This window comes from Entelurus aequoreus, linkage group LG19, assembly GCF_033978785.1.
Source record: "Entelurus aequoreus isolate RoL-2023_Sb linkage group LG19, RoL_Eaeq_v1.1, whole genome shotgun sequence".
In the NCBI taxonomy this organism is placed as follows: Eukaryota; Metazoa; Chordata; class Actinopteri; order Syngnathiformes; family Syngnathidae; genus Entelurus; species Entelurus aequoreus.
The window spans coordinates 34572992-34595270 of NC_084749.1; the positions used below are offsets into that span (position 1 = coordinate 34572992).

Genomic DNA, 22279 nt, shown 5'->3' on the forward strand with positions numbered 1-22279 from the left:
TACAAAATTTGGGGAGTTTTCGTGTATGCCGAATGCCTCAAAAATGCGTCCTAAGTGGGAGGAAAATAATAATAATAATACAAAATTGCAGTTTCAACAGGGCCTTTGCAGGTACTTTCCTGCTCGGGCCCTAATGATAATATTGTGTTTATGCAGTTGCAGATGCATCCAATGAGCTGGTTCGACATTTCCTGATAGAGTGCACCCAGAAAGGAGTTCGTCTCAAAGGCTGCCCCAATGAACCGTACTTTGGTGAGAATACTACAGCTGCAGTCAATATAATTCCCAACCTGAAAGTATTACACCTTTCAATCTAAATGATGCTTACATAATGTTGATTGTTGTACTAGAATATGAGTAGTATTTTTTAGATTCGCCAAATATACACATAAAGGATTTTTTTACTGTGAGAAATACGCAAAATACCATAAAAAAAATGCTGAAAATAAGAAATACTGTAATCACGTAGACCTTGCAGGATCAACAACAAATGCAATGTTTTAATTAATGCAAATGCAAAAAAAAAACACATACAAATCCTACAAAGACTGCACAAGCGAAATGCTGCAACTTTAAGGAACAAAATGGAAGTTGGCCAGACCAAGCAATGATAACATTAGCAATGTAAACCAGTTGCTTTAAATTATTGATATTAATATTACAATGACTTAAATTAACATTTTAATTTTCATTCCGCCTCTTCAGAGGTCAGTCAACCTTCTTGTGGACATCCCGCTAATGTCTTTAACGATGGACATCCCCGGGGTCTGGCTCCACTGGTAGCATGACAAACATCTGTTTTGTTTAGCGAATATGAAGCATTTCTTTCATGCAGTTGTTTTTTTTTGATAGTGTGTTTTTGGCATTTGCTGATTCGTTTTGTTTTCTAATTTTGCAGTGACTATGTAAAACATTTTTCCATTGCATTGGTTATTTGGTGTGTATGTTCTTGGATCATTGCTTTGTTTGGAGCGTTTGGAGGTTTTCGTCTATCTACCAAATTTCTTGTTCTATTTACAGATTGTTTTGCCTATTTTTAGTGCTAGATATGGGCTAATTTTTTTTCTTCTTTATATTGGAGTTACAGTATACGTATGTATATATATATATATATATATATATATATATATATATATATATATATATATATATATATATATATATATATATATATATATATATATATATATATACATACAGTACAGGCCAAAAGTTTGGACACACCTTCTCATTTCAATGTGTTTTCTTTATTTTCATGACTATTTGCATTGTCGATTGTCACTGAAGGCATCAAAACTATGACACCTGTGAAGTGAAAACCATTTCAGGTGACTGCCTCTTGAAGCTCATCGAGAGAATGCCAAGAGTCTGCAAAGCAGTAATCAGAGCAAAGGGTGGCTATTTTGAAGAAACTAGAATATAAAACATGTTTTCAGTTATTTCACCTTTTTTTTTGTTTTTTTTGTTTTGATGCCTTCAGTGACAATCTACAATGTAAATACTTATGAAAATAAAGAAAACACATTAAATGAGGTGTGTCCAAACTTTTGGCCTGTACTTTATATACTATATATATATATATATATATATATATATATATATATATATATATATATATATATATATATATATATATATATATATACAAATATATATATATATACAAATATATATATATATATATATATTAGGGCTGTGAATCTTTGGGCGTCCCACGATTCGATTCAATATCGATTCTTGGGGTCATGATTCGATTCAAAATCTTTTTTTTTTAATTCAACACGATTCTCGATTCAAAAACGATTTTTTTCCCCGATTCAAAACGATTCTCTATTCATTCAATACATAGGATTTCAGCAGGATCTACCCCAGTCTGCTGACATGCAAGCAGAGTTGTAGATTTTTGTAAAAAACTTTTATAATTGTAAAGGACAATGTTTTATCAACTGACTGCAATAATGTAAATTTGCTTTAACTATTAAATGAACCAAAAATATGACTTATTTTATCTTTGTGAAAATATTGGACACAGTGTGTTGTCAAGCTTATGAGATGCGATGCAAGTGTAAGCCACTGTGACACTATTGTTCTTTTTTTTTTTTTTTTAAATGTCTAATGATAATGTCAATGAGGGATTTTTAATCACTGCTATGTTGAAATTGTAACTAATATTGATACTGTTGTTGATAATATACATTTTTGTTTCACTACTTTTGGTTTGTTCTGTGTCGTGTTTGTGTCTCCTCTCAATTGCTCTGTTTATTGCAGTTTTGCTGGGTCGGTTTTGGTTTTGGAATTGGATTGCATTGATATGGTATTGCTGTGTAGTGTTTTGGTGGATTGATTAATTAAAAAAAATAAAAATAAAAAATTTAATAAATAAATAAAAATAAAAAATAGATTTTTTAAAAATGAGAATCGCACAACGTGAGAATCGCGATTCGAATTCGAATCGATTTTTTCCCACACCCCTAATATATATACAGGTATATATATATATATATATATATATATATATATATATATATATATATATATATATATATATATATATATATATATATATATATATATATATATATATATATATATATATATATATATATATACCGGTATATCAATCATTGATTCATCTCCTCTGAAAAACCTTCTGCCACGTGCATTTTCTTGGGTAAAGATCATTTCAGCACTTCTTCGTCATACTAAAAAAGGTTCTGTTGTCTAAATCGTGTTTTCTATTTTGCCCAGAAAAGGTGGTACAGATTATAGTTACGTGCTGCATGTTCAACAATATCGTAAAACACTACAGGATGGAGTTCATACAGTAGATGTGCCGTAAATAAGTTTTTCCATGGTAACAGCCAGTAGACACCTCACACCTCCTTTAAATAGGGCTGTCAGCACCACTTGTGCACTTGTTATCAATTCCGCCATGCAGTCTTAGTAGATTACCCGCAACACACCCTCTAATAGTATTCACAATTTTATAATTTGCACACACTTCTTAATGTGTGGTACTTGGGATCTTAGTAGATTAGGCCCTATGTAAGTACAGAAATAAGCACATAAACAAATAAAGACACAGCTTGTATTTACTTTTTTTAAGTGCAGTCCGTCAGCAGTTTATTGTTGATTACTGACCATCTCAACTGGTTATTGCTATCCTGTGAAAGTCTGCAGATAAACTCTCCATTTTTTATTAGGTTTTTCTGTTGTTCTTGCCATCTAATGTTCATTATGAATTCATGTTGTGTGTTTCTCTCAGGAAGTCTCACTGCTCTGGTGTGTCAACACTCCATCACACCTCTCGCTCTGCCCTGCAAGCTCATCCTGCCTGACAGAGGTAGGCTCTATACTACTGTAAATGTGATACATGTATTAAACAGAAACGTGTCTACACAATATGGAAATTAAATCTTAACCAAGTTAGAAATGTGTGTCAATGTAAGTCATTGCAAGAGTTTTGATGCAATTCAATATTTGTCTGCTGCTAATAAAAATAAAGAGGCTTGTGTGTTTCTTTTGCATTGACTCCTTTTTGTGTGACTTTTCTTGCAGACCCGTTGGAGGAGCTCAGTGACTCGTCGGCAAATACGGCAACAAACTCAGCAGCCGAGCTTTTAAAGCAAGGGGCAGGTAGAAAAAAATAATTAAATTAATGTTTCTGTGAAATTCTATGCTAACTGTGCTAGTATGATTCAGTTACGATGCAATACACACAAATTCTGTCTTATGATAATCATGTTAAGAGATTAGATTTGCTGCGGTGTAGCACTGAGTTATACTGCAAGATCTTACTAGTGTTATGCACTTAGAGAATATAATAGTACAATACACTAGAACAGTGTTTTTCAACCTTTTTTGAGCCAAGGCACATTTTTTGTATTGGTGCACACCACCAGCAGAAATAATTAAAAAATGAAACGCAGTTGACAGTAAAAAGTCGTTGTCGCAATTGTTGGATATGACTTTAAACCATAACCAACCATGCATTAATATAGCTCTTGTCTCAATGTAGGTGTACCGTCACAACCCGTCACATCACGCTGTGACTTATTTGGAGTTTTTTGCGGTTTTCCTGTGTGTAGTGTTTCAGTTCTTGTCTTGCGCTCCTATTTTGGTGGCTTTTCTCTTTTTTTGGTATTTTCTGTGTAGCAGTTTCATGTCTTCCTTTGAGTGATATTTCCCACATCTACTTTGTTTAAGCAATCAATTATATTTGAGTTGTTTTTAATCCTTCTTTGTGGGGACATTGTTGATAGTCATGTCATGTTCGGATGTACATTGTGGACGCCATCTTTGCTCCACAGTAAGTCTTTGCTGTCGTCCAGCATTCTGTTTTTGTTTACATTGTAGCCAGTTCAGCTTTAGTTTTGTTCTGCATAGCCTTCCCTAAGCTTCAATGCCTTTTCTTAGGAGCACTCACCTTTTGTTTATTTTTGGTTTAAGCATTAGATACCTTTTTTCTCTGCACGCTGCCTCCTGCTGTTTCCGACATCTACAAAGCAATTAGCTACCTGCTGCCACATACTGATATGGAAGAGTATTACACGGTTACTCTGCCGAGCTCTAGACAGCACCGACACTCAACAACACATAATTTGTAGACTATAATTACTGGTTTTCAAAAAATATTTTTAACCCAAATAGGTGAAATTACATCATCTTCCACGGCACACCAGACTGTATCTCACAGTGGTTGAAAAACACTGCATTAGAAAACAAGTCCACTTATATTGTGTTTCATAAAACATATGTGTTTAATATGTTTGTAGCTTGTAATGTGTGGTACCTTGGCTCTGTGGAACTGGAGTCTCTCACGGGACACCAGGCAGTTCAGAAAGCGACCACGCTGACACTCGCCATGGACCCTCCGTCAGCCTCGACTGTTGTCCACTTTAAGGTGTCAGCACAGGGAATCACACTCACAGACAACCAGAGGAAGTAAGTGTGGATGTCTGCACAATACAATACAATCACAAAATAAATACTATATTTTCATTACACACTATTTCAACTATATATCATTCCTTAAGGCTGTTTTTCAGAAGACACTATGCAGTCAACACAGTCATCTTCTGTTCTCTGGACCCGCAGGGCAGAAGGTAATTGTTGTTTACATTTACAACACAAGCTCACATCCTTGCACGTTGAGACGTGGTTTCGCAATCACAGAGGATGAAGTAATAATTTTATTGGGCACATAAAATCAATACAGTAATCAACACATTTGACATGTGTTGAATTTGGTTTTATTTTGCATTCAACTTGTTTGACCTCCTAGGACAGGGCTATTCAACTGGCGGCCTGGGGACCAAATCCAGCCCGCGAATGACACTATACCGGCTCTGAAGTTTAGTTCAGAAATTTGGAGACAAATATTTTTGCAGCTAATTCCTAAAAACATCACAGTGCTCCTGTTGTAAGGACCACTGTAAACACATTGGCAGATCCTTACGTTGACATTTCAACCAAACATAGAACACTGGGGTCCAAACGTGTGATAACTAAGGCGTTCCTCAAGGCTCCCCTTTAAGTCCTCTCCGTTTTGACAGTTAAACATTTTTTGTAATGTGATTTATGTAACTAAGGTGTTACTGTAGCTTGTTTACATTAGATGCAACACGTGTTCATTTGTTTAACCTTTTTAAATATAGTAGTGGAGTTCCTCAGGGTTCCAATTTTAGGTCCTCTTTTTTTCATCTTTTGTGCTTTTTCAAATGGTGTGCTGACAATTAGGTTAAAAAATACTTCCTAAAAACCATAGAGGCTGTCATATAGATGATTTTTGACTAGCTAACAGCTCCTGTAACTAGAGACGATAAATGCTTTAAAATGTGATATCGGAAATTATTGGTATCGGTTTCAAAAAGTAAAATGTATGACTTTTTAAAACGCCGCTGTACGGAGTAGTACACGGACGTAGGGAGAAGTACAGAGCTCCAATAAACCTTAAAGGCACTGCCTTTGCGTGCCGGCCCAATCACATAATATCTACGGCTTTTCACACACACAAGTGAATCCAAGCATACTTGGTCAACAGCCATACAGGTCACACTGAGGGTGGCCGTATAAGTACAAATATGCGCCACACTGTCAACCCACACCAAACAAGAATGACAAACACATTTCGGGAGAACATCCGCACAGTAACACAACATAAACACAACAGAACAAATACCCAGAACCCCTTGCAGCACTAACTCTTCCGGGACGCTACAATATACCCCCCCCGCTACCCCCTAACCCCCCCCACCCCCACCTCAACCTCTTCATGCTCTCTCAGGGAGAGCATGTCCCAAATTCCAAGCTGCTGTTTTGAGGCATGTTAAAAAAAACAATGCACTTTGTGACTTCAATAATAAATATGGCAGTGCCATGTTGGCATTTTTTTTTTCCATAACTTGAGTTGATTTATTTTGAAAAACCTTATTACATTGTTTAATGCATCCAGCGGGGCATCACAACAAAATTAGGCATAATAATGTGTTAATGCCACGACTGTATATATCGGTATCGGTTGATATCGGAATCGGTAATTAAGAGTTGGACAATATCGGGATATCGGCAAAAAAGCCATTATCGGACATCTCTACCTGTAACGCTAACAAAATAAATAGACCAAAATCAAATGTCTACTGTAGAGGACATTGGTTTTCCGAACTATACAAAATAAGACAGTCTGGCCCCCGGGCCCTTAGCTTTCTGGAAATGTGGCCCCCAGAGCAATTTAGTTGAATAGCCCTGTCCTTGGGACTTAAACACTTGTTTTTTTTATGCCTTTCTTAAGTTACTGTTGCTATTCGGAAATAGTTGGATCTAATGACTATTTTGTTCCACACAGATGGACAAGAGGCAGTGATTCTACAGCAAAGTGCGTACTTTCATGCTCATCTTTTTGATGGACTAATGTGTTTTCTCAACTTTACCCTTCAGTTTTAGATCGTCTATGTTATTCACAAAATATTATACACTCCTTCTTGAGCCATTACCTCATCGCAATTAAGACGTTTATGCATTTAAATAATCCTAAGAGCTCAGTTGTCAGGGGCTTTTTACCCCTGGTGCCTCATCCAGATGATGGTGAGGTAATCTGGGTCCCCCTTCTAATGGGTTCACCACGTGCGGTTGGAGTCTAGGTAGTTCGGTACAGTGTGAGCTGGGTGGTGGTTGAAGGCAAAAACTTTGTAGTTCTTGGGGGTGTGGGGGGAGGGCTACCAAACCAAAGAGCGCTTCTACTTGTGACTCTTTTGTTCTGCTGTGGCAACGTTCATGTGAACAACAACAGTGAGACCTGGAAGGGTGTGATTAGGAGGCCCACCATCCCCGATCTGAACCCAAGTGGTGTTTTTTAATTAGACTGGGGGACATTGAGCCGTTGTTGTCTGTCTTCCATGCCTTCATAGCGTACAAGCAGCCAAAATTAGTTTCCCCCGTCGGGTGGCGGGACTCTCCCTTAGAGATAGGGTGAGAAGCTTGGTCTTTCGGGAGGAGCTCAAAGTAAAGCAGCTGCTCCTCCACATTGAGAGGAGCCAGATGAGGTGGTTCGGGCATCTGGTCAGGATGTCCCCCGGACGCCTCCCTGGGGAGGTGTTTAGGGTGCGTCCGATCAGTAGGAGGCCACGGGGAAAACCCAGGACACGCTAGCCTGGGCACATCTTCGGATCCCCGGGAGGGGCTGGACGAAGTGGCTGGGGTAAGGGAAGTCTGGACTCTCCTGCTTAGGCTGCTGCCCCCGCGACCCGACCTCAGATAAGCAGAAGAAGATGGATGGATGGATCTTCAAATAATGGCTAAAATGTGTCATTAATTCATTAAATTATTACATCATGAAACAATGAAATCAATAATTAAATTGTTAAATAATGAAATCACGAAATAAATAATTACAAATAATTAATTTGATCATGAAATAATTAACTCAATAATTAGATGAATGATTAAATATGATTATACATGAAATAAATTAATGACACATTAAATTTATTTATTTAATTTTGCCCCATTTGGCCCTACATAGCTAACTTCCGGTTTCATCGTATACTTCCGTTTAGTTTTCCTCATTTTGCATGTGTTTTTTTTTGGGGGGGGGGGGAGTTGGACATTGCTGTGAGTTTGCCCAGCACTTGTGTGTTGTGTTTTGTGAAGTTGCATGTGTTTTGTTTGTGTATGTTTTGGACATTGCAACGCCTTTGCCCCTGTCGGCCACTGTTAAGAACAATCAATGACTTAAAGGCCTACTAAAATGAATTTTTTTAAATTTAAACGGGGATAGCAGATCCATTCTATGTGTCATACTTGATCATTTTGCGATATTGCCATATTTTTGCTGAAAGAATTTAGTATAGAACAACGACGATAAAGTTCGCAACTTTTGGTCTCTGATAAAAAAAAAGCCTTGCCCCTACTGGAAGTAGCGTGACGTAGTCAGTTGTTCGCCTCCTCATATATTTTCCTATTGTTTTCAATGCAGCTAGAGCGATTCGGACCGAGAAAGCGACGATTACCCCATTAATTTGAGCGAGGATGAAAGATTCGTGGATGAGGAACGTTAGAGTGACGGACTAGAATGCAGCGCAAGACATATCTTTTTTCGCTCTGACCGTAACTTAGGTACAAGCTGGCTCATTGGATTCCACACTCTCTCCTTTTTCTATTGTGGATCACGGATTTGTATTTTAAACCACCTCGGATACTATATCCTCTTGAAAATGAGAGTCGAGAACGCGAAATGGACATTCACAGTGACTTTTATCTCCACGACAATACATTGGCGAAGCTCTTTAGCTACTGAGCTAACGTGATAGCATCTGGCTCAAATGCAGATAGAAACAAAATAAATAAATCCCTGACTGGAAGGATAGACAGAAGATCAACAATACTATTAAACCATGGACATGTAACTACACGGTTAATAATTCTCAGCCTGGCGAAGCTTAACAATGCTGTTGCTAACGACGCCATTGAAGCTAACTTAGCAACCGGACCTCACAGAGCTATGCTAAAAACATTAGCGTTCCACCTATGCCAACCAGCCCTAATCTGCTCATCAACACCCGTACTCACCTGCGTCCCAGCGATCGACGGCGCAACGAAGGACTTCATCCGATCATCCGTGCGGTTGGCGGCTAGCGTCGGCTAGCGCGTCTGCTATCCAAGTAAGTCCTCCTGGTTGTGTTTCTACAGCCAGCCGCTAATACACCGATCCCACCTACAACTTTCTTCTTTGCAGTCTCCATTGTTCATTAAACAAATTGCAAAAGATTCACCAACGCAGATGTCCAGAATACTGTGGAATTATGAGATGAAAACAGAGCTATTTTGTATTGTTTTCAATGGGGTACCGATACTTCTGTTTCACTGGCTACGTCACGCGCATACGTCATCATCCAAAGACGTTTTCAACCGGAAGTTTAGCGGGAAATTTAAAATGTCACTTTATAAGTTAACCCGGCCGTATTGGCATGTGTTGCAATGTTAAGATTTCATCATTGATATATAAACTATCAGACTGCGTGGTCAGTAGTAGTGGGTTTCAGTAGGCCTTTAAGGGGGAACTGCACTTTCCTTGGAATTTTGCCTATCATTCACAATCATTATGAAAGACATGACGACGGATGAATTTTTTTTTTAAATGCGTTCTAAATATTTAATAAATGTGATTAAAAAGTCAGCTTACAATGGAGCCCATGGGAGCTGTTCAATTCTGCCTATAGAGCCCCTACAAAACATCCAAACACCTCCAGTAGGGTTTTATATACATGATGTAAGTATATATGTAATGTAGTAACTGACACATTCATAATAGCATTTAATATTTACGTATTTTGATCCTTTTAAGCATACACCGCGCATTAATTTCAAAAACACATCACGTTTGCTTTTTTTTCTTCATCACTGAATTCTGCTCACTGCAGACTTCATGAGAGCCAACATACATAATAAAACATTACTTACTGTATTCGGTCTGCTGTCATTAGAATGCCGACTGCTCGGATGTTCATATATTCCCGTTTAGATGAAGAACGTCTCATAATCCTCGCAAAGAAAACATGTTGGAGGAAGCAGGGGAAAGAAACGTTTTTTGTGTTGTCCTTGCCAGTTCTAAATAGTTTGTCTGCATTAGCACTTATAATAACAATATCACTAATACTTGGTTGATAATTTAGTCACAAAATGTAAATTGAGTGTTGTTGGCGCTTTTTGAATGGTTATTTGTCGGATTTTATGGGTGAAATAGTGAAGCTCCCATCGGTTCCGCTGTAAACTGACTTTTATTTATGCTCATTTAATATTTCGAATGCATAAAAAAATAAAAAATCCGTCAATCGTCATGTCTTTCATAATGACTGTGAACGATAGGCAAAATTCCCCCAAAAATGCACTTCCCCTTTAATGAAGCTATTTTTTTGGAATAATGATGAACAAGACATTTAAGGTTAAGTGCATGCGCCTCACAATACGAAGGTCCTGGGTTCAATCCCGGGCTTGGGGTCTTTCTGTGTGGAATTCGCATGTTCTCCCCGTGCCTGCGTGGGTTCCCTCCGGGTACTCCGGCTTCCTCCCACCTCCAAAGACATGCACCTGGGGATCAGTTGATTGGCAACACTAAATTGGCCCTAGTGTGTGAATTAGTGTTAATGTTGTCTATCTGTGTTGGCCCTGTGATGAGGTGGCGACTTGTCCAGGGTGTACCCCACCTTCCACCGGAGTGCAGCTGAGATAGGCTCCAGCACCTCCCGCGACCCCGAAAGGGACAAGCGGTAGAAAATGGATAGATGGGTGGCTTTTCTCAACATTTTTAGGGGAGATTGAAAAATATATTCAATAGATTCATTAATTACATAACATTATTAATCAATTGCTCATTTTTTTAAATTGCTGCACAGCTCTAATCTAAATATCTCTATTTGTTTTCCTCCCAGGATCTTTGGGTTTGTAGCGAGGAAATCTCAGAGTGAGACTGAAAATATTTGCCATCTCTTTGCCGAACATGACCCAGAGCAGCCAGCGAGTGCAATTGTCAACTTTGTCTCAAAGGTCATGATCGGGTCACACAAGAAGTGAGGAAACTCCAACAGACTTACTGCACTGACTCCAAACAATACAACTGTAACATTCACAAACCAAAACCTGAAGAACACGAGCATCAAATGCTCAAACGAAGAAACTCCAGCACCTCCTCGAAATGTTTGTGCGGAGTGTGCTTCAACGCTACCATGGAGTGCATGAATTCATTTATGACTGATCAAAGAATAAAAACATACTTACTAGGGGATAATTTGATACTAGGACTCTTTTTTTATAGAGGGTCTGCTATGGAAATTTGATTTTCACAATTTATATCACATTTTTGTCACAACCTTGTTGCTTTTCTCATTGATAGCCGGGGTAAAAATAGCATTGTTGAGATTGATTATAAATTTTTTTTTTTAATGTTTAACTTATTTTTAAAAGTGGATTTCACATACACAAGGACAACTGTAAGGTGTAATACCATTATTTTGTGGCTTCGTATGTTGGAAAACCTTTGTGCTGTGTTTATATTTCACTAAATATGTATCCATTTATTCGGATGTATGAAAGTATTTTTTCTAAATATACTTCATCCATGCCAGAAACTGTATTTTTGTATAATATCATACATTGTATAAAAAGAAGAGTGTATCTCAGGATTTGTGCTATTATGTCACATGTAATGTAATATGATTTGAATTTGAGTACAGTTTTGAATTGTATTGTTTTTGTACAGCTATGGAAAATAATAAGATACCACTAGAAAATTATACATTTCTCTGATTTTACCATTTACAAGTATGTGTTTGGGTAAAATGATCGAGCACTTAAAACTACTGACAAGAGTATTGATAATTCAGTGATAATTTATTTTGAAAAAAACAACAACATGGTTTAACACCTGAGTTTTAAGAGCTCAAAATTGAGAAAACAAAACAAAAAACAAGTTCAATAAAAAAATGTTTTACTGTAATCATTTGTAACTGTGGATATGCTGACTTCAACTTTTAAACCTTGGCTGCTGGCTTGTGTCTGTGTTGCTATGGTAATTGTTCAATATCAATAAACATGTCCATACAACTAAAAGAATGTAATCCAAACATGCAGCGTAACAATTTTTGAAAAGCAAGAAAATTCAAACCACAAGCCCTTAAATGGGCAGATTTCAAAAACAGGAAGTTAGATACCATCATATATTACCGTATTTTTCGGAGTATAAGTCGCTCCGCAGTATAAGTCGCACCGGCCGAAAATGCATAATAAAGAAGGAAAAAAACATATATAAGTCGCACTGGAGTATAAGTCGCAATTTTTGGGGAAATGTATTTGATAAAACCCAACACCAAGAATAGACATTTGAAAGGCAATTTAAAATAAATAAAGAATAGTGAACAACAGGCTGAATAAGTGTACGTTATATGACGCATAAATAACCAACTGAGAATGTGCCTGGTATGTTAACGTAACATATTATGGTAAGAGTCATTCAAATAACTATAACATATACAACATGCTATACGTTTACCAAACAATCTGTCACTCCTATTTGCTAAATCCGATGACATCTTATACGTCTAGTCTCTTACGTGAATGAGCAAAATAATATTATTTGATATTTTACGGTAATGTGTTAATAATTTCACACATAAGTTGCTCCTGAGTATAAGTCACACTATGAAAAAAACTGTGATTTATAGTCCGATAAATATGGTATGTGTAATAAAAAAAAAACCCACAGGAGTCATGTGAAAAAAACTTGTCATAGCTTGAACGCTAACACCAAGTATTTTTCCTTTACCGCTTAAACTTACTGAAAAAGCAAATTTACACTATCCCCGTAGCATTGATATTATGATATCACAGCGCTTCACTTTTTCCACATTGTTACAGCCTTATTCCAAAATGGAATACATTCATTTTATCCTTTAAAATTCTACAGACAATACCCCAGAATGACAGTGCAAAAAGCATGTTTAAAACTTTTTTGCAAATGTATTAAAATAAACAAAACAAAAATCACATGTACATAGCTATTTACAGTTGTTGATGCACCTTTAGCAGCAATTGCAGCCTCGAGTCTTTTTGAATACGATTCTACAAGCTTGGCACACCTATCTTTGGGCAGTTTCACCCATTCCTCTTTGCAAGCGCCATCAGGTTGGATGGGAAGCGTTGATTTTCATCCAGGATGACTCTGTACATTGCTGCATTCATCTTTGTCTAGTCAGAGAGGTGACCAAAAACCCGATGGTCATTCTGTCAGAGCTACAGCATTCCTCTGTGGAGAGAGGAGAACCTTCCAGAAGGACAACCATCTCTGCAGCGATCCACCAATCAAGCCTGTATAGTATAGTGGCCAGACGGTGGCCATTTCTGGGAGAAAAAGTTTGCCAAAATGCACCTGAAAGATTCTCAGGCCATGAGAAACAAAATTCTCTGGTCTGATGAGACAAAGATTGAACTCTTTGGCGTGAATGTCAGGCATTATGTTTGGAGGAAAACAGGCATCACCAGGCCAATACCATCCTTACAGTGAAACGTGGTGGTGGCAGCATCATGCAGTGGGGATGTTTTTAGCGGCAGAAACTGGGAGACAAGTCAGGATAGAGAGAAAGATGAATGCAGCAATGTACACATACATCCTGGCTGAAAACCAACGCTTCCCATCAAATCTGATGGTGCTTGAGAGGCCTTGCAAAGGGGAATGGGCAAAACTGCCCAAAGATAGGTGTGCCAAGCTTTTGCGGCGTCGTATTCAAAAAGACTTAAGGCTGTAGTTGCTGCCAAACGTGCATCCAGAAAGTATTCAGCAAAGGCTTTGAATACTTAAAGGGGAACTGCACTTGTTTTGGAATTTTGACTATTGTTCACAATCATTATGAAAGACATGACGATGGATGTATTTTTAAAAATGCAAATAATAGTATGGATAATAGTATAATAGTAAATAAAAGTCAGCTTACTGCGGAGCCAGTGGGAGCTCTTCTATTTTGCCCATAACATCCAATAAATAACCAGTCAAAAAGCGCCAACAATACCCCATTTACATTTCATGATTTTAATATCAACCAAGTATTAGTGATATTGTTGTTATAGTGCTTACACAGACAAACTATTTATAGCGGCGCCATGATGATGCGCCATCATCCTGTCTAGAAACATAGACTACTATTTAAGTCTCACTTGACTGACTACACTAGAGCAAGCCCGGTCACAGGCAATTACAATGTCTGTTAGTCCGGGTGAGGAGTCAGTTAAGCTAGAACTAGCCAGCGCCAGGCTGGATAATCCATGTACGCATAGCAATTCTCTTAGAATAATACACAATTCACATAATGTTTTTTCTGTTGTGTCTGTGTCAGAGGTGGACATGCATTCTACTGAGGTGGCAAATTATGATATGTCCAGTCTATTGCAGCACCAAGCAAACAATCGGAAAATTCCCGTCATATCAATTCCTAGATATGGTCGAAACTATTTAAAGTGCACTACGCATAATAAACGCAACATTGTTAATATTGCCACTACGGATAATCTTAACAAAAACTCGTCAAAACAGCCTAATACCTATAATATGGGCTTTTTAAACATAAGATCATTGTCTCCTAAGGCGTTATTAGTTAATGAGGTCATTAGAGACAACAATCTTAACGTCATTGGTATTAGCGAAACCTGGCTCAAACCAGACGAATTTTTTGCGCTCAATGAGGCATCTCCTCCTAACTATACGAATGCGCATGTTGCCCGTCCTCTTAAAAGGGGAGGGGGTGTCGCACTAATATACAATGAAAATGTCAACCTTACCCCTAACCTAAATAATAAATATAAATCGTTTGAGGTGCTTACTATGAGGTCTGTCACACCGCTACCTCTCGACCTGGCTGTTATCTACCGACCCCCTGGGCCCTATTCGGACTTTATCAGTGAATTCTCAGAGTTCGTTGCTGATCTAGTGACGCACGCCGACAATATAATCATAATGGGGGACTTTAATATCCATATGAATACCCCATCGGACCCTCAGTGCGTGGCGCTCCAAACCATAATTGATAGCTGTGGTCTTACACAAATAATACATGAACCCACGCATCGCAACGGTAATACAATAGATCTAGTGCTTGTCAGGGGTGTCACCACCTCCAAAGTTATGATACTTCCATATACTAAAGTAATGTCCGATCATTACCTTATAAAATTTGAAGTTTTGACTCATTGTCAACAAGCTAATAATAATAATAACTGCTATAGCGGCCGCAACATTAATGCTGCCACAACGATGACTCTTGCTGACCTACTGCCTTCGGTAATGGCACCATTCCCAAATTATGTCGGCTCTATTGATAACCTCACTAACAACTTTGACGATGCCTTGCGCGAAATTATTGATAGTATAGCACCGCTAAAGCAAAAAAGGGCCCCTAAAAGGCGCACCCCATGGTTTACAGAAGAAATTAGAGCTCATAAATTATCATGTAGAAAACTGGAACGCAAATGGCGCGCGACTAAACTTGAGGTTTTCCATCAAGCATGGAGTGATAGTTTAATAACTTATAAACGCATGCTTACCTTAACTAAAGCTAAATACTACTCAAATCTCATCCGCCTCAACAAAAACGATCCTAAATTTCTGTTTAGTACAGTAGCATCGCGAACCCAACAAGGGACTCCTCCCAGTAGCTCCACCCACTCGGCAGATGATTTTATGAATTTCTTTAATAAGAAAATTGAACTCATTAGAAAGGAGATTAAAGACAACGCATCCCAGCTACAACTGGGTTCTATTAACACAAATACGACTGTATATACGACGGACACTACCCTCCAAAATAGCCTCTCTATTTTTGATGAAATAACATTAGAGGAATAATTACAGCGTGTAAGTGGGATAAAACAAACAACATGTTTACTTGACCCACTTCCTGGGAAACTTATCAAGGAACTGTTTGTATTATTAGGTCCATCAGTGTTAAATATTATAAACTTATCACTTTCCTCCGGCACTGTTCCCCTAGCATTCAAAAAAGCGGTTATTCATCCTCTGCTCAAAAGACCTAACCTCGATCCTGACCTCATGGTAAACTACCGACCGGTCTCCCACCTTCCGTTTATTTCCAAAATTCTCGAAAAAATTGTTGCACAGCAGCTAAATGAACACTTAGTGACTAACAATCTCTGTGAACCTTTTCAATCCGGTTTCAGGGCAAATCACTCTACGGAGACAGCCCTCGCAAAAATGACTAATGATCTATTGCTAACGATGGATTCTGATGCGTCATCTATGTTGCTGCTTCTTGATCTTAGCGCCGCTTTCGATACCGTCGATCATAATATTTTATTAGAGCGTATCAAAACACGTATTGGTATGTCAGACTTAGCCTTGTCTTGGTTTAACTCTTATCTTACTGACAGGATGCAGTGCGTCTCCCATAACAATGTGACCTCGGACTATGTCAAGGTAACGTGCTGAGTTCCCCAGGGTTCGGTTCTTGGCCCTGCACTCTTTAGTATTTACATGCTGCCGCTGGGTGACATCATACGCAAGTACGGTGTTAGCTTTCACTGTTATGCTGATGACACTCAACTCTACATGCCCCTAAAGCTGACCAACAGCTGTAGTCAGCTGGAGGCGTGTCTTAATGAAATTAAACAATGGATGTCCGCTAACTTTTTACAACTCAACGCTAAGAAAACGGAAATGCTGATTATCGGTCCTGCTAGACACCAACATCTATTTAATAATACCACCTTAACATTTGACAACCAAACAATTACACAAGGCGACTCGGTAAAGAATCTGGGTATTATCTTCGACCCAACTCTCTCATTTGAGTCACACATTAAGAGTGTTACTAAAACGGCCTTCTTTCATCTCCGTAATATCGCTAAAATTCGTTCCATCTTGTCCACTAGCGACGCTGAGATCATCATTATTCATGTGTTCGTTACGTCTCGTCTCGATTACTGTAACATATTATTTTCGGGTCTCCCTATGTCTAGCATTAAAAGATTACAGTTGGTACAAAATGCGGCTGCAAGGCTTTTGACAAAAACAAGAAAGTTTGATCATATTACGCCTATACTGGCTCACCTGCACTGGCTTACTGTGCACTTAAGATGCGACTTTAAGGTTTTACTACTTACGTATAAAATACTACACGGTTTAGCTCCAGCCTATCTCGCCGATTGTATTGTACCATATGTCCCGACAAGAAATCTGCGTTCAAAGAACTCCGGCTTATTAGTGATTCCCAGAGCCAAAAAAAAGTCTGCGGGCTATAGAGCGTTTTCTATTCGGGCTCCAGTACTCTGGAATGCCCTCCCGGTAACAGTTAGAGATGCTACCTCAGTAGAAGCATTTAAGTCCCATCTTAAAACTCATTTGTATAATCTAGCCTTTAAATAGACCCCCCTTTTTTAGACCAGTTGATCTGCCGTTTCTTTTCTTCTCTCCTCTTCTCCCCTGTCCCTTGCGAGGGGGAGTTGCATAGGTCCGGTGGCCATGGATGAAGTGCTGGCTGTCCAGAGTCGGGATCCCGGGTGGACCACTAGCCTGTGCATCGGTTGGGGACATCTCTGCGCTGCTGACCCGTCTCCGCTCGGGATGGTTTCCTGTTGGCCCCGCTGTGGACTGGACTCTCGCTGATGTGTTGGATCCACTGTGGACTGGACTTTCACAATGTTATGTCAGACCCACTCGACATCCATTGCTTTCGGTCTCCCCTAGAGGGGGGGGGGGGGGGGGGTTACCCACATATGCGGTCCTCTCCAAGGTTTCTCATAGTCATTCACCAACGTCCCACTGGGGTGAGTTTTTCCTTGCCCGTATGTGGGCTCTGTACCGAGGATGTCGTTGTGGCTTGTACAGCCCTTTGAGACACTTGTGATTTAGGGCTATATAAATAAACATTGATTGATTGATTGATTGATGATCACCATCGTGTGTCCCTATGTTTACATCATTGAGTGGTCTGCTGCTTTCTCGCTTCCTTACTCCCTGTTAGTTTATTGTAGATCATAAATCATGCATCTCACCTGGACAGAAGACGTCTGAGTAGGTATTCCGACAAGTTGGTCAACTTTGACAGCTATTTAGGACCTGGAACGGGCGAGGGCGACACTTGGTCCCCCTGCCCCTCCCACCCCGTTACTTCGTGAAGATTATGAGTCATTCTTCATCTAAAATGTGAATATATGAACATCCTAGTAGTCTGCATCCTACTGACAACAGACCTTGTACAGTATGTGATGTTTTATTATGTTTCCTAGCTCTCATGAAGTTTGCATTGAGTAATATTCAGTGATGACGGAAAAAAAAGCAAACGTGATGCCCTTTTGAAATTAATGTACGCTTAAAATGATCAACATACGTAAATATTAAATGTTATTATAAATGTTCCTAATACCACATTACATATATACTGTACTTACATCATGTATGTTAAACCCTAATGAAGGTGTTTGGATGTTTTTTTAAGGGCCTTACAGGCGTAATTGCGCGGCTCCCATAGGCTCCATTGTAATCGAACTTTTGATCGCATTTATTTAATATTTAAAATCTGTCTGCAAAATAAATAAAAAAAGTGCAATTCCCCTTTCAGTACATGTGAATTTTTTAGTTGTTTATTTTTATTATTTTTTGTGTGGAGTTTGCATTTTCTCTAAATTGGCCCCAGTGTGTGAATGTGAGTGTGAATGTTGTCTATCTGTGTTGGCCCTGCGATGAGGTGGCAACTTGTTCAGGGTGTGCACCTGGGATAGGCTCCAGCACCTCCTGCGACCCAGAGAGGGACAAGCGGTAGAAAATGGATGGATGGATATATTTTATAAAAAAATGTCTCATTGTCATTATGGAGAATTTTGAGGACAAAATGATTTTTTTCCATTTTGGAATAAGACTGTAACATAACATAACTCATAGGTCTAGTGGTTAGACTAGAGTGTCCGCCCTGAGTTTGGTAGGTTGTGAGTTCAAATCCTGGCCGAGTCATACCAAAGACTATAAAAATGGGACTCATTACCTCCCTGCTTGGCACTCAGCATCAAAGGTTGGAATTGGGGGTTAAATCACCAAAATGATTCCCGGGCGCGACCACAGCTGCTGCTCACTGCTCCCCTCACCTCCCAGGGGGTGAACAAGGGAATGGGTCAAATGCAGAGGACACATTTCACCACAACTAGTGTGTGTGTGACAATCATTGGTACTTTAACTTTAATAAGTTGAGGCATTAGTGGACAGTAATGTGTTTTGGCTCTCCCATCTCTAAAATGATGTCTTAAAACAGGTGTGCCCACACTTTTTCTGCAGGCCAGCTACTTTTCAATTGACCAAGTCGAGGGAATCTACCTAATTCATATACATAATTTATATTTATTTATTTATGAAAGAGACATTTTTGTTAACAAGTTAAATGTGTTTAATGATAATACAAGGATGTTTAACACATATAAATTCCTTTCTTTTATGAAGACAAGAATATAACTTGCATTGATAGGAATCAGACAGCAGTGCTGATAACGTCCACATTTTCAAATGGAGGAGAAATAAGTCCTCCTTTCTGTACAATAACCACATGAAAAAGTGGTTGGTTTTTGGCATTTTATTTGTCCAGCTTCTATACTCCTTTTTATACACTTTACAAGAAATACATTGGCGGCAAACTCCGTGCACGCCAGCTTTCTGAGACTCTTATTTTTTTAGCGCAGGCAGGATGAAGCAGCGCTTTTATTGTGAAGACAGGAACTGTGCAGTAGGTCTTTAGAGTTTTGACGGCAGGTACGCGAGAGTCTGTTGAAACAAAAAGTGTTTCTCGCCTTCCTGTCGGTAATTTTTTCTTAATAATGAGCTGGCAGCAGCCAGCGTCATCTCAGAAGACCCTCGGTGCCGTGAATGTCAATCAAGCGACGAAAGTGACGTCGTGGTGAAGATTGATGATCGCTAATTTTTAGGTTTATTTTTTTAATGCCTGGCTGGCGATCGACTGACACACCCTCCGCAATCGACCGATAGCTCGCGATTGACGTCATGGGCACCACTGTCTTAAAAGAATAATATCAAATAAACACTAATAAAATCATATCTGTCATATGAACTGTGCTCAATTTTCCCTTGCATAGTCCTTGTTTGGGGTCGCCCCCCGCGACCCCAAAGGGAATAAGCGGTAGAAAATGGATGGATGGATAGTCCATGTTTGCATCGTTTGAAGAAGACATAGGCTAAGAAATGTCTTATACAGTGGACAACAACACAACACTAAAGCAGTAGTGCCCCAACTCAGAGATCATCATGTTTCGCTAACTGCTTATTTGCTATTACTTTTACCATCATATTTGTACATGTCGTATTTGCTGATGTTGCTCTACTGTTGTTGTTGTTGTGTTTGCTGTTGTTGTGTTTGTCTCTCTGTCTAATCCCCCTCTTGTCCCCACAATTCCCCCCTCTGTCTTCCTTTTTTTCTCTTTCTATCCCCTCCTGCTCCGGCCCGGCTGCACCAAATGATAATATAAATACATTTAATAAAGTCAAATACAAATAAGGCAACAAGAGAAGTATCATACACTTCTCTTTTGTAAAGTAAATTTGAACAGCCGATATAGGCATCTACATCTACTATATGATTTGCCTGAGAAGCTGGACAGGACAAAAAAAAAAAAAAAAAGAGATCATCTTTTGTGTCACGGGAAAATGATCCACATTTTACGGTCCAAAGATAATAATTTATTTACTACAAATCATGCATATTTGTTCACCTACCTATTTCAGCGATGTGTAGTGAAGTGGATTGTATTTTTATATAGCTCATTTCCCTAGAGACTCCTTTACATAGTTAAACACATAGTTAAGCTACATTTAAACCAGTGTGGGTGGCACTGGGAACAGTGTCTTGCCCAAGGACACGACGGCAGTGACTCGGAAGTGGAGATCGAACCTGGACCCCTCATGTTGCTGGCACAGCCGGTCCACCAACCAACCCAATGGCAGAACCATTTTGTACTCTTCCTCGACATCAGATGTTTCCAACAGATTCCCCAGAGGTACCCCATGTGGGGTGTGTCATTTTTGGTTAATTAGACTTGTTTTGTTTGTTTGTTTTTGATATTCTTCCCCCACAATTTTCCACCCATTTAATTGTCTTAAATACACATGAACGTTGATCCAACACACTGTAGTGTACCGTATTTTCCGGACTATAAGGCGCTCTTACATTTTTTTTTTTCCTCAATTTTATTTGGTACATGGTGTAATGATAAGTGTGACTAGTAGATGGCAGTCAAACATAAGAGATACGTGTAGGCTGCACCGTTTGATGTGCTTCAACATACGAGTATTATTATGGTGTGAGTATAAGGTAAGACATTATCTGGCGTTTTATTTCGCAATATTATGCAAAAGCAACTGTGATACTATTGTTAATTTCTATTTTTTTTATTATAATTTTTTTAATTAATGTTTTTAATGATAATATCAATGAGGGTTTTTTAATCGCGCTATTATGCAATTGTTACTAATATTGATGCTGTTGTCGATAATGTTCATTTTTGTTTCACTACTGTTTTGGAATTGGATTGCATTGTTGTGGTATTGTTGTGCATTGTTTTGTTGATTGATTAATAAATTCATATAAAAAATAAATAAAATATAAATAAATAAATAAAAAAGCAACTTTTCTTACCTTCTGGTACCTGCTGATCTGTATTTAGGATCTGCATAAATCCTGAAGAATTGCGCACATCCGCCTTTGTAGTCGGTAAGCTTCTTCTTTTTGTCTATGTTCTTGTTATGGGACATTCATCCTCCGCTGTTGCCATTTCTGATATAAAGTAGTGTAAAGTTCTTACTTATAACTACCTGTCAGTAAACTCGCCATGAAAGTGCTATAACAGTGAGTTTACATTACTCACCCAAGGAACTTTAGTTTTTCACGGGACACATTTCCGGTGTGGTTGTTCCCTGTCTTCTTTGTTGTACTGGTGTAGCGTCCGGAAACAACAACACCGGTACAACAAAGAAGACGGGGAGAAGACGCTGTCAAAGGTGAGCCACGTAAATAAGACCGCCCACAAAACGGCGCATCCGGGAACGACCGTCAGAAAGCAGCTCGAAGATGATCTGTAAAACATAATCTATGCACCATTTTGACCAAAGAACCACCATCACATGTTATGTAGACCAGTGTTTTTCAACCACTGTGCGCACACTAGTGTGCCGTGAGATACAGTCTGGTGTGCGGTGGGAGATTATCTTAATTTCACCTATTTGGGTTAA

At 38.8% G+C, this 22279-nt stretch overlaps 1 protein-coding gene and 1 long non-coding RNA gene across 3 annotated transcripts in view; one reads left to right on the forward strand and one right to left on the reverse strand.

Moving 5' to 3' along the window:
• LOC133635314 (tensin-3-like) overlaps positions 1–12074 on the forward strand; it is a 152148-nt gene extending 140074 nt beyond the window's left edge. Inside the window, exons 10-16 of one of the 2 annotated variants that reach the window (XM_062028390.1) lie at positions 157–252; positions 3266–3343; positions 3559–3636; positions 4776–4944; positions 5037–5105; positions 6845–6874; positions 10926–12074. In XM_062028390.1, the coding sequence (XP_061884374.1) occupies positions 157–252; positions 3266–3343; positions 3559–3636; positions 4776–4944; positions 5037–5105; positions 6845–6874; positions 10926–11067 (662 nt within the window). In that variant the 3' untranslated portion in view covers positions 11068–12074. The remainder of the gene's footprint in view (positions 1–156; positions 253–3265; positions 3344–3558; positions 3637–4775; positions 4945–5036; positions 5106–6844; positions 6875–10925) is intronic. The other variant, XM_062028391.1, reaches the window with a different exon arrangement.
• The window catches only part of LOC133635315 (uncharacterized), a 72074-nt gene that overhangs the window by 44127 nt on the left and 5668 nt on the right, over positions 1–22279 (reverse strand). The window contains exon 2 of the long non-coding RNA XR_009822046.1: positions 4793–4958. This is a non-coding gene — a long non-coding RNA (uncharacterized LOC133635315). The remainder of the gene's footprint in view (positions 1–4792; positions 4959–22279) is intronic.